This window comes from Parambassis ranga, chromosome 9 (genome assembly GCF_900634625.1).
Source record: "Parambassis ranga chromosome 9, fParRan2.1, whole genome shotgun sequence".
Taxonomy (NCBI): domain Eukaryota; kingdom Metazoa; phylum Chordata; class Actinopteri; family Ambassidae; genus Parambassis; species Parambassis ranga.
This window is the reverse complement of record NC_041030.1, coordinates 19566229-19578136: the sequence shown is the minus strand read 5'-3', so window position 1 is coordinate 19578136 and position 11908 is coordinate 19566229. Positions and strand designations below refer to the sequence as shown.

The 11908-nt window shown below is 44.5% G+C and overlaps 2 protein-coding genes across 2 annotated transcripts; both read left to right on the top strand.

The window, feature by feature from the left end:
• The first annotated feature begins 7085 nt into the window (after positions 1 to 7085).
• On the top strand, positions 7086 to 8832 carry LOC114441761 (selenoprotein M-like). Its single transcript, XM_028414831.1, has 4 exons — positions 7086 to 7222; positions 7452 to 7528; positions 7811 to 7889; positions 8490 to 8832. The coding sequence occupies exons 1-4, from the start codon at positions 7115 to 7117 to the stop codon at positions 8631 to 8633; spliced, it is 408 nt and encodes a 135-aa protein (XP_028270632.1). The 5' UTR covers positions 7086 to 7114; the 3' UTR covers positions 8634 to 8832.
• Positions 8833 to 9172: 340 nt separating this feature from the next.
• Positions 9173 to 10514, top strand: LOC114441205 (transmembrane protein 17A-like). Its single transcript, XM_028414008.1, has 4 exons — positions 9173 to 9299; positions 9546 to 9652; positions 9906 to 10019; positions 10194 to 10514. Exons 1-4 carry the CDS (start codon positions 9173 to 9175, stop codon positions 10512 to 10514), a joined length of 669 nt encoding a protein of 222 aa, XP_028269809.1.
• The last annotated feature ends 1394 nt before the right edge of the window (positions 10515 to 11908 follow it).

Sequence of the window (11908 nt, the reverse complement as noted above, 5' to 3'; positions counted from 1 at the left end):
AGGAGGAGCTGCATTGATTAAGCATGTGCAAGACACGGCCTCTTCACATCCCCTCTGCAGTCAGATTTGTATTGATTCTGTATTGAATGTGGACGTGTGAAACCTAAATTGGCGCTGCAGCACAAAATAACACTAACACAAAGCAGTGACTATGCTGCATAACGCGGGGCGGGGGGGGTGGGGGGGGGGGGGGGGGGGTTCAGGGACATCTCAGCTGCCAGTCTAAACATGACTTGGAACCGGGGTGGGGGGTGGGGGGTGCCCTCGGTGTGCCATGAAACAGCGACTGTTTAAAACCCAGGCTCTATGAGTCAGCCAAAAGCTCTGAAAAAAAAAAAGACGATTCCAGTCCCTGCATTTCCATGGCAACAGGAACAGATTGGAACCACATCTGGTAGCCATTTCAGTCCCTGCAAGGAGAGGAAGAAAAGAAATTTATGAGTGAGGGGGAAAAAGACAAATATTTTCTGCAATGCAAAGCAGAAAGAAGAAAGTGGAGTCAGGTTACACTTGAAAGTGGCTGAAAGTATTAATTCGAGCACGGGCCGAGTCGGCAGCGGGTTTTCAGTGTCCGTGGAAGTTTAGGAAAAGTGGATTAGGCCTGTAAAAAGTGAACAGCATGGTTGTATTAGGTGCATGCATGGATATGATGATGATGATGATGTTGCTGAAATGGAACAAATGTTTTCTTTCACCGTCTGTGCAGCAGAATTTCCTGAAACGCTGTCATTTCCTCGGCCGACTCGTTGCATCAGACGTGGCCGCAGGAGGCTGGAAAGTGCTGTTTTCATCTCCCCTTGCCGTCGACGCGCTGTCTGCGAGAAGCGCTGTCTAATTGCAGTCCTTCTTACACGTTAAACGTTGTTTCTCAGCCCTGTGGAAACGCAGTAACTATGAAATGACATTTACTGGAAATGGAGCTCGTGCTTCGCTCGAGCCAAAACCACGGGAGAACTGAGGTCAGCGTGCACAAGCAAGATGGAGGGTTGGGGGGGGGTGGAGGGTTGCACACCAGCACCATCGAATGTGTGTTTATAGATTTCCAGTGACATCTACACACTCTGCGATTTAAGACTGTGTCATTATAATAGACCCTTAAACTCCGTTCTGGTTGGCACAGAGCTAGAAACGGCTGCTCTTAATGCTCAAATTAAGAGGAACCGCACAACGAGCAGACCTCCCAGAGAGATTTTCACCAGGCTGGTGAAGCAGAGTTTGGATTTTTTTTAAACTTTAACCCACTTTTACTGCATCGGAGCAGAGCTGATGCATTGTTGTGGACAGTTTTCTGAACAAATGCATCTTCTCTCTGTGCAAACAGTCGTCTGGGGCTTTGAGTCGCCCTGGATTTTCCCCTTTTGTCAGCATAATTCCAGGGAACGAGCGTATTAAGGGAGAAGATTTGGACGGCTAATAGAAAGCAGATCAGTCAGATGCTGTTTCTTTCTTCCTCTTAAAACTTTCTCTGTAGCCTATTTTTCTCCCCCCCCCCCCCCCCCCCCCCCCTTTCCCCTTCCCCTTCCCCTTCCCTCTCGTCCTTTATTTCCTCACACACCCATCCATCCACTATCTGTGCAGTAAAGTGGGACTTCAGACTTCATAATGTGGCCCGAGGTTTCAGCTTTCACATAATTCCACTGGCTGACCCAGAGTTTTTTTTCTCTCTCCCCTCTTTTTTCTGCTTCTCACTCACTCCATCCTGGAGCAACAGAAAGAAAGAAAGAAAGATACTGGGACGGAAAATGATCACAAGACCCAACGTGTCTGCCCAAACCCAGAAAAATAAGCAGATGGCTGCATGTTTTTATGCAGTGAACCCGTGAATGTCCCGACAATCCGTCCAGTCCGGGACCAGCAGCACTTCTGTTGTTTGAGATGCAGACTTTTTTTTCCCCCCTCTCTCACAGTAACATGTCGGTGCAGAGTTTCTCGCCTTCAGCCTGCAGCTGGGTCAGGATCGTTGACTCCTTCCTTCTGGATAGATGAACCTCCCGTAATGTGTCTGCAGTGCACATGTGAAGCAAAGCTACATTCCCCCCTGACTGCAGCTCGGTCACACACATATACGTGACCCTTGCAGCCTTGTTCTACCTCACAGGACAACACTGCAGCCATTATGGGGAGCCATGTGTTTCTGATTAGAGGGAGGGGAGCAGCGATGCTGTCTGCTTGCCCACCGGCTCCTCTGTTGTGGCCGACAACTGGACATCCATCAGCGCAAATCCCTCCAACACCCTCAGCCCAACACCCTCAGCCCGTTCCCACCTCCACATCCGCATGATGCCCCCACCTTCCACTCCTTATTGTCAGTGGTTTGTATTGACCTACATACTGAGAGCTGCTACTGCTGTAGTAGTGCTTGTTGTTGCTAAACAGTGTGGGGTTTGTCGACCTCAGTGGAGAAATGCATTTTTTAACTTCACCCTCTACTCAAATGAAGCTTGTTCAGGGTCAGATAGGAAACACAGAGGACAGCGGTGTGACTGTGTTGTTGTTGTTTAGTGCACACTGTACCAGAGATCATCATCAGGCTGCTCGCATCATCCATCAAAAGTGTCCCAGAATTGTCAAAACGTTCTCACATTGGTAGTTTTGACCCACAGAAATGACAAATATTCAGACTAATTTAATGTTTTCTGTGTAAGTTCATCATCTATTCGAGAAAAACAAAAAAAGAACAAAACCTTTTGCCTTTAGGATAAAAAAATACAAATTTCTTGGAACGATAAGATCACAAAAAGACAGGAGAAGGGCAGTGAAAGAATCCTCCAGGTCAACAAACACATGAGAAGGCGACTGAAAACAGTCAATTAAAAAACAGGAACAGAAGATGTTGCCTATAAACCCCAAAGGATTATTTTTTGTCATGTTTTTTTTTTAGGTTTGCAAAAACAGACGCTGAGCACGTGTTACAGGGCACATTTTCCACCATTTCCTTGGCTACCATGGCAACAAGTCGCAGCCTGACAGATATTTTTACATGCATTTACTTACACAACCACAGGAGGGCGTATACATCAACACCAGACACTGTGTGTACGGATACATGTTGCCTCTCCGACTCCACCCCGCCATACAAAAGTGAGGCTAAAATATGGAACTCCTGTTTCAAGGAGTAGAAGTCGAGTGGTGAAGCTGCGCCATCACTGATCCTCCTGTTTTTAGCGAATAATAATCAATCAAGCAATAAACATGGATGTAACAAAACTCCAACAGGCTGCTTGCACACACACACAAACCCTCCTCGTCATCCAGGCCTGTTCAGGACGGGTCCTGTGCCGAAGCCAGCAGCGCCGCGCACACACACACAGCCACACACACAGCCACACACACAGCAGCACAGCCACACACACACACAGCCCTCTGCGGCCTCTCTGCGTGGAGAAAATTGGAGCCACTTATTTTAGGTCGTAGGTTCAGGCTGAACCACAAGCTAAATCAAACTCGGTGACGTTCTCATTTACTCTGTAAAGCTGTAAATGTGCTTACAGTTGCTGTCACGCACAGGCATCTCCCTGCTGTTTTTGTTTCCTAATTCACTGTGATTCTATACCCCCCACTACAAACGGTGGTATTTTATATTGATAAAGCAATATTTTGGCATCAGACCTTGACCTCCCACAAGGTTACGTCCACTTAACTGTACAGTGGAGCACAGGCATTAGCATTGTGCTGAACTCCCGCCACATCGCCTTCACTTCCTTTAATGCAGCCTCTCTTCTTTATGAGCGGACCGGAGAACAGCAGGCAGACAGAGGCAGCATGCCCCCCCACCCCCCTCCAGCTGCCCCGAGGCTCCAGACAGATAAGCACACACACACACACACACACACACACAGACATGGAGATAAAAGTTTCAAAACTCAAGCTATATTTGATCACATCCCCTGCTTATTCCTAAGAATACAAATAAACGTCCACAGAGACGAATCCTTCTCACAAACGACCGTAACACGCAGACTAATGTCTTGCTGGCTTAGTAGTAGTAGGCAGCATCCGGCACTTTGGAGAAACAGGAAGTGTGTGTGTGTGTGTGTGTGTGTGCGTCTTTACAGCAGGCCCTGTGCAGGCAGGAGGGTTGCAGCGAGGTGCGTTTGATCTTTTTCCAGCTGCAAGTGTTGCAGTTTACCAAACCCCCTCCTGGAAAAAGTTGCTCAGTCTAAATGTTTTCATCATCTGTGCTGTGTTAGAAATGACTGCGTTTCCCCTTTGTCAGCAGATTAATAATAACAACATCCCCCTTTTGGTGTGATGTAAGCTGAAACATGCTGATCATGGAAACATATGGAATGCATCCACCCCCCCCCCCCCCACCCCAACTCCTTATTGTTTTCTCCACTTTTATTTTCTGCAAATTTAAAGTCAGAAAAAAAACAACTTCTGAAACTTTTAACAGACACAAAAAAATAAAAACATTATGCCGGCTGCAGAGTGGAGGAAGCCCTGTAAAAAAAAAAGGGGGGGGGGGGTCTTTTTTAACTGCCATCTGACACATAATCCCAAACAGTGCATGCTGAGCAGCACTCTGAGCTCCACGCCTGGAGCAGACGGAGACAGCAGCGATGGTTTTACTTCAGCATACCAGGCAGGAATGGTTTATTTTTGTTGGAAACATAATTGTCTGTGGCTGGGAGTTTGGATGTACACACTTTACCCGCCAAACTGCCAGGCAGGAAGTGCACATGTGGCCATTACCGCCCTCTTGTGGTGACCTGATGAATTTGCTTCTTTCACAACACAAAGCAGTTTGAGCAAACCTGGAGCAGAGACAGGTTTTTTTTTTTTTTTTTTGCTTCTAGGGTGTCGACGCAGTGCAAATGTGCTCTGCTGTCACAGGCTGACTTCAAACAGCAAACACAAAGAAATTAAACATCACATGCAACTGCAGCACCATGACAACAGTAGCAAATGTGTGTGTGTGTGGAGGCGTCTTGATTGTATTTGGGAAAAGCAAATATTCTCCAACAACAATGTTGCTATTGAACATTTCTGCACAGATACACTCTGCACATTACTGAGTCTATAATATGTATCATATCACAATATTTTATATTATATATTTTAAGAGCAAACGGTTGAGTCACAGCAACGTTATCAACACTGTCAGCTGCTGCAAAATGATGCAAAATCCAGTGAACTTAGCCTTTATGCTAACCACCTAGCATGTACAGAAAGCTAGTTAGTCACAAAGATAGCTTGTGTTGAACTGTATGTAAAAGCTAATGCTAATGTTAGAGCTAATAAGTAGCTACAGTCATCGCTACATGTGCTTCAGACAGTAAAGTCTGTTCTGTAATCTGTGGAGTCAGAGCACAGTCTACTCTTCAAGCTGTCATGGCACCATGTCTCAGTCAGCTAAAACATGTTTTTTTGATGCACCATAAAAAAGAGATTCTACTTGAAATGGTTTCAACCAATTGTCTTCAAACAACTTCATTAGACACAGAGACTCACAGAGAGATCAGATCTATAATAAATAAATAAATATGGTAAGTGGTATGCAGGCAGTGGTGGAAAGTAACTAAGTATTTGTACTTTGTTACTGTACTTAAGTAATTTTTTATGTATTTCTACTTTACTTAAGTAAAAATAATAGTGCATACTTTATACTTTGACTCCATTACATTTTGTTACCTGTGCTTTCTCCTCCACTACATTTCTCCAGTGTCTGTAGTTCCTTGTTCCATGTGATGAACACAGTGCTGGACTGATGTGAGGTCAGACTCTGCATGGAGGCGGTGTCACGCTGCCAGCTGTGTTTCTATATTGAGCCTCAGTCATGATGCCGGTGCTCTGGCTCAGTGAGCTAACTAGTTAGCTACTGTCTGCTAACACAGGTCCATCCATTAATGTCTGATGAACATGAATCATAACATGAATCTACAGCAGGAACACTGACACAGTGAACATAATGAATGCCTGTTTGTTATCAGCAGCCTCTCTGTTCACTTGATGCCTACAGCCTGCCTCATGACACACAGACCTGTCCACAGCTGCTTCTGGACTGAACATGGACATTAACTACACATGGTCCATTTTCATTTGAGATGATTTCTTTGATTATTTTAACCTGTTCAGATCCTTTGCAATGGAAATCAATCATATATATTCAGTGTGTGAGTATTTTTACTTTTAATACTTTAAGTACATTTAAAAGTAATTAAGACTTTTACTTAAGTAGGATTGTTGATGTTGCACTTCTACTTTTACTTAAGTATATATTTTGCTGGGTAATTGTACTTTTACTTAAGTACCAGGCTTCAGTACTTCCTCCACCTCTGTATGCAGATATACATTTCACATAGGTGTCATGAACCCAAGTGCGAGGGGGACCACTGTCTTCTTGTTGCAGCTTCCAAATAAAGTTTAACATTACAAAATAAAAGATTTGAAGCTCCGTGTTAGTGTTAATCATATGCTAAAAATATCAATACTTTGTCATGGTGTTAGGATAGTGAGATTGTAAGATGAGGATTAGGACACACAAAGATTATACAGAAGAGATTCCAACAGTGTACTGTATGATCCTAAAAAGTCATCAAATTTTCATTTACCACCAGTCAAAGATTCTATTCTCTTATATATGTTATGCATTTTTATCCACTCAGATCCCAAATAACTTCTGTTTCAGTGCAGCTTCTCCATTGTATTGAAATAAAGGAGACAGATGAGGCTTCAGCAGCTGTGTGAGTGTGTGGCTGCTCTCAGCGGCCATCAACCACCTGCAAGTTCACTGTATGGGAAAAAGTGATAAGAGCGCAGATGTTCTGTGGATTCTGTGGACAGCCAGCGACATCTGATGTGGAAGAAACTATAAACTAAAAAGCCATGGGGGGGGGGGCTTTAAAAAAATCACACGCTGTCTGTTCACCAACGCTGTTTCACAATGAGAACAACTGCAGACACATTGGAGAAGCAGTTTGCAGATTATTCAGAATTTCTGTGAGGAAAAAAATAACAAAAGCGAGTGACCGGTGCAGACCAGGTGAGCCCTGCCCCCCCCCCCTGCTGAGAGTCTGCCGTGGATTTGTCCACCTTGAGAAACTGTCCAAATGGATTAAAGCGTTACATATTGTTGGGTATCAGCACACACAGATACGTATTTGTCATAAACATGTGGGCCTTCTTGGTGCTCGCCCTTGCCCTGGCTGTGGGAGCGTCAGAAAGCAACAATGACACAGCCGTGGAAGAAAAGCTCGCCATCGCCAGAGGCAAACTGATGGTGAGTACTTCATCTGGTCTTTGGTCCATTAAATATTCAGGATGTTGTGCAGAAAACAGGAAACGCTGCAGTAGAAAGGGGAGCTGTGTGTTGTGTTGTGTCAGTTTTCACACTGCTGAGACATGAAATCAATTTCTGCCACCTTTGATCACACACACACACACACATGAAGCATGCACAATGCAGCTTGTCATGCTGTTTTAACAACTGTGTGTTGTCATCCCTGCAGGCTCCCAGTGTGGTTGGATGAGGCATAAAGAAAATGCCTGAGCTCCATCATTTCCTGATGGAGCGCCTGGCGTTATAGTATCCTCTTCTCATGTTCCATCAGGCCTTTTTTTTTCTGCTGAGATGTGACCTTTCCATTAAAACACACACACACACACCGACGACACACTGATTTTCTCATGACCTCTGAAAACACTGTGTTTTGTTTCAGTACGTTGCCAAATTTAGTGCCAGCTCCATGAGCTTTCCAAAAAAATCAAATCTAAGAATAGCTAAAAACAGCTGGATGCTGCTTCACAACACCGCCTACCTGTTGTTGTTGTTGTTTTTCTTCCTTGATCTACTTTTTTTCCCGTGCAGCCACAACTTGGAGTATGATTCGTCGGAGGAGAAGAACCCTCGTCTGATACTCTACGACGAAAAGGACGAGGTTGTAAAGGTGAGCTCAGGGGGGGATCTGTTTGTGATGGAGCTTATCGACGGAGGTGCCAGAATGTCAGGACGGATTCATGTAGCCAAGTTTTAAGAGCTGCTGCATCTGTTATCAGATCCTCTGTCAGTCCCACAGAGTCCAGAGTGAGACGGAAAAGTGTATAACATGAGGAGTGTTTTCTGTGCTGTTTTGATATGATGTAAATTTGAACACTGTGTGCCCTGAAAGTTTCCCACAGACGTTATTTACTTCAGGCCCTGTCGGGACAGTAAAACTCTGCAGTAATGAATTTCCTTTGTGATGGCCTACATGCACAAAGAGCATCAGCAGCAATGATTTAGCTGTTTTTATTTTCCCATTAAAACGAGAATGTGGGAGCTTTACTTTAGTCTCATTCAGTCACTGATATTTGTTGTTTTCATTTATGGATTTCATAATGCAGGCTCCCTGTGAGACTGAATTATTGAACAAATGAATGTGCAGGAGGAGCGCTGCGAAGTTTTTTAATGAAAACCCAGATCCTGTAAACCATTACTGCACATATACATCAACAAACACAGCCTTTAACTGTGTGTGTGTGTGTGTGTGTGTTTCCCGCACCGTCAGACTGTTCCTGTGAAGAAAATGAAGGCGGACGAGATCGGCAGCCTGCTGGAGTCGCTCGGTTTCTACAAGAGGTCCCAGAAAGGGGAAGAGGTGCCAGAGGAGTTCCAGCATTTCCCCCTGCATGCCCCCAGGGACGAGCTGTGATGACACCTTGTGGCCAAACTCTGTCTCTGCACCTAGGCCACATAAATGATGAGTGGAGCCCCAAGGCTTAAAAAAAAAAAAAGCTAGGCATCATTCTGAGGAGCCGCTGGCCTGGTGCAGGGTGCAGGGGTTGTTACTCACTGCTGTGTCATTCTGTTTTTTTCATAAATTTAAAAAATAAAAAAAAACATTAAAATCACACCGCTCTAATTGTCACCAGTATCTGTTCATGCTCACCCTCCCGGTTTGATCTCATTGCATTTCCTAATTGGATAAACAATTTCACTGAGCATCATAAATAACTAACTGACTAACAAACCGCCATGCTGCTGCCACCGCCGCCGCTGCTGTTAATCCTCAGCCCGCCTCCTTCACCATAATCTGATTAGCAGCAATGTCTGCCAGCCTGTGTGTGTTTTTGTGCGTCCATTTGTGAGACTTAGCAGAGCCAGGATTAGCAGTTAGACACTGAAAGACAGTTTTGGACTGTTACACTTCCTGACTTCTTGGCACGGTCATGGTCACCAGCTTTACCCACAATGCCTGTGTTTTACTCGCCCGTGCCCGAGAACCTGCAGATGGGTCTGGCCTACATGGGGGGCTCGGTGTTCACCAACAACAGGACGGCGGACAGCGACTTCACCAGGGAGCAGGAGGATGCGTCTGGTTAGTTTACAACAGCAGAACAGAGCAATGCTTTTTAACGCACAAACAACCGAGGTGATGACTTCTGGTAAATGAGCAGGGCGCCTGATCATGATGAAGTGTTTGGGTTTCTATAATTGATGTTTTCAGCTATTTTTAAACTGCTACTTGCTGCTGATTACTGGAATTTAACACAGATTCCTTTTGGTTTTAGTGCCAGTAAACACAGTAACAATGACACACAATGATGGTTCACTTGCCTTGCAGTGGTCAACGAGCTGGTTTCTCACCTTCCCCTTCAAATGCTGCTGTACTTCAACATGTTTTACTTTCCCTGCTGGTGGTTCTCTGCTGTCTTCATGCTGGAAATAAAGGTTAGTTCGGCCTGTCTCCACAGGCCGGATCATTTATGTTGATATGATCGATTGATCTTCCAGGATCTCTTATTTTAGTCCCTCCTGTCATAGATGTAAACATGAAGTCACTTGGGCAACAGTTGCAGAGAAAAACCTGTGACTTTGGCACCATCTAGTGGTCATGTATAGTAACGACTGCACCACTTTGTCTTGTGCATGCAGCATTATGATAGTTTCATATATTTACATGATTGTTTTGTTGTTTTTGCAGTACTCTTATCTCCCTGGGTACTACCAGGCTCTGCTCATAACTGGCATGATCCTCCTCACAGTCATTGAAGTGGTCCGACTGTATCTGGGCTACATTGGAAACCTTGAAGAAAAGGTAAGTGTAACTAGCCAGTGCTGCTTTATGAGTGACACAAAGGAGGAAAAGCTGCTCCTGCTCTGTAGAGTTCATGTGTGGCTGGACATACAGATGTGTCTGCGCTCTCATGTGGTAAGAAGTGACGTCTCTGTCTCTGTCTCGTCGCCCGTCTCCCTCCCTCTCTGTCATCAGGTGCCAGAGCTGGCAGCCTTCTGGCTCCTGTCTTTCATGTTCCAGCTGCCGGTGCTGCTGTTCTTCCTGACCGATGAAGGAATTATCATCCTGCCCCTGGAGAGGGCCGTCCACTCCCTTTACCTCCTCTTCCTGCTCGCCCAGATCCTGGCCTCCTTTTTGGCACTCAGGACCATGACCCGAAAGCTCACCATGCTCTTCTACCTGCGCCAGATTGGGAAGGTGGAGAGCTTTGGTCACGCAGGGATGAGTCCTGTGTACGGGCTTCCTTATCACCGCAGTGTGTTGCCAATTTCCCCCACCTATGACATGTACCATTAACCCATCCTCACCTAATAACATATTTTGATTTCTCTGAAAGGATGTTTGATTGTACAGTGGAGAAGTCACGCCCCTTATAGAATATGTATGACAAACAATGTGCTATTCCCTTTGAATCTGAGCACACTGGAGATGGGGGCCGGACGTGTCCTCTCCATTTAAAACCCACCTGAGGGCAGGAGTCATGATTATGTTGTTGTTTTTTGATAAATCAGAAACTTTAAGCTGTATATACAGATGGAGAGCCAGGTTTTATTTTTGCTTTGATACACAAATGAGGCCATGTTGGAAAAAGATGCCAGAGTCTAAGCCGTCTATTTTCTCCATACTTCAGCTGCTCCATTGGCTGCTCACCATGATGTCACTTCCTCCTTGACAATAACTGATTACAAACGCAGAAGAAAAAAACATTTGAACACAGATCAGTGTGATAAAAACCAACTAACCATCCATCTCTGGGAATATTTTCTTTAAGGAGAATATTTACTTTATACTATTTACTTTATATTTACTTTCTTTTTATTTTAATTGGGTCCATGTCCCATCCACTAACATGGAGGGAGGAGGGAGGGAGGGAGACCTACACTGCAGCCAGCCGTCAGGAATGAGATCCACCTTTATATACAGTCCATGTAAAATACCATCAAGAATAAACTACCTTTGTCCTTGTTGTGCCTAGTACTTAATGCATTAACTTGATGCATTGTATGTAAAACCATTGATCTGCATGTTGATCTGTTGAGGCCACCATCTTTGTGTGCATTTATATCTCCTAGTTTGGCTTATGTTTGATTTAAAATGACAGCAGCTCTTAGGGAGGGGGAAAAAAAGCCTGTGCTGTCTGACATTTTCTGTTGATGCGTTAAAAAGATGAAAAACATCACTTTAACTCCACTCTAAATGTCAGAATCTGACACCATGTTAGCCAAACTGTCATGAAGTGACACAACTTCACAGGGAAATGGTGGAGGAATACACTATCAAACTTATAAACGGGAAGAAAAAAACAAGGTAGCATGTCGCCGCTGGCTGCTTTTTTCTTTTTTTCCCCTCATCAAACTGTGTTAAAGCGTTTCATTTTTCCCCCTCTATTTGTTAATGGTGATAGATGATGGAGGCTGCAGTCAGGTAGAACAGAAACATCGGTGCCAAACCAATAGATTCAATTTTTTTTTTGCCCATGAGACAAGATTAGTGTTTCCAGGGTAGAAAACAACTTGATGTTTCATTTCTGGGAAGAATCTAAATCATGTTTTCCCCTCTTTTTTAGTCATATGAATTATTACCCTTACAATGTGATCAGCGAGATGAATGAATGTAATTTCTCCCAGCTTGTAAAAGAGAGAAACCTAAGTGCAGCAGAACTGTGTTAAATATTTATGACCACACAGTGG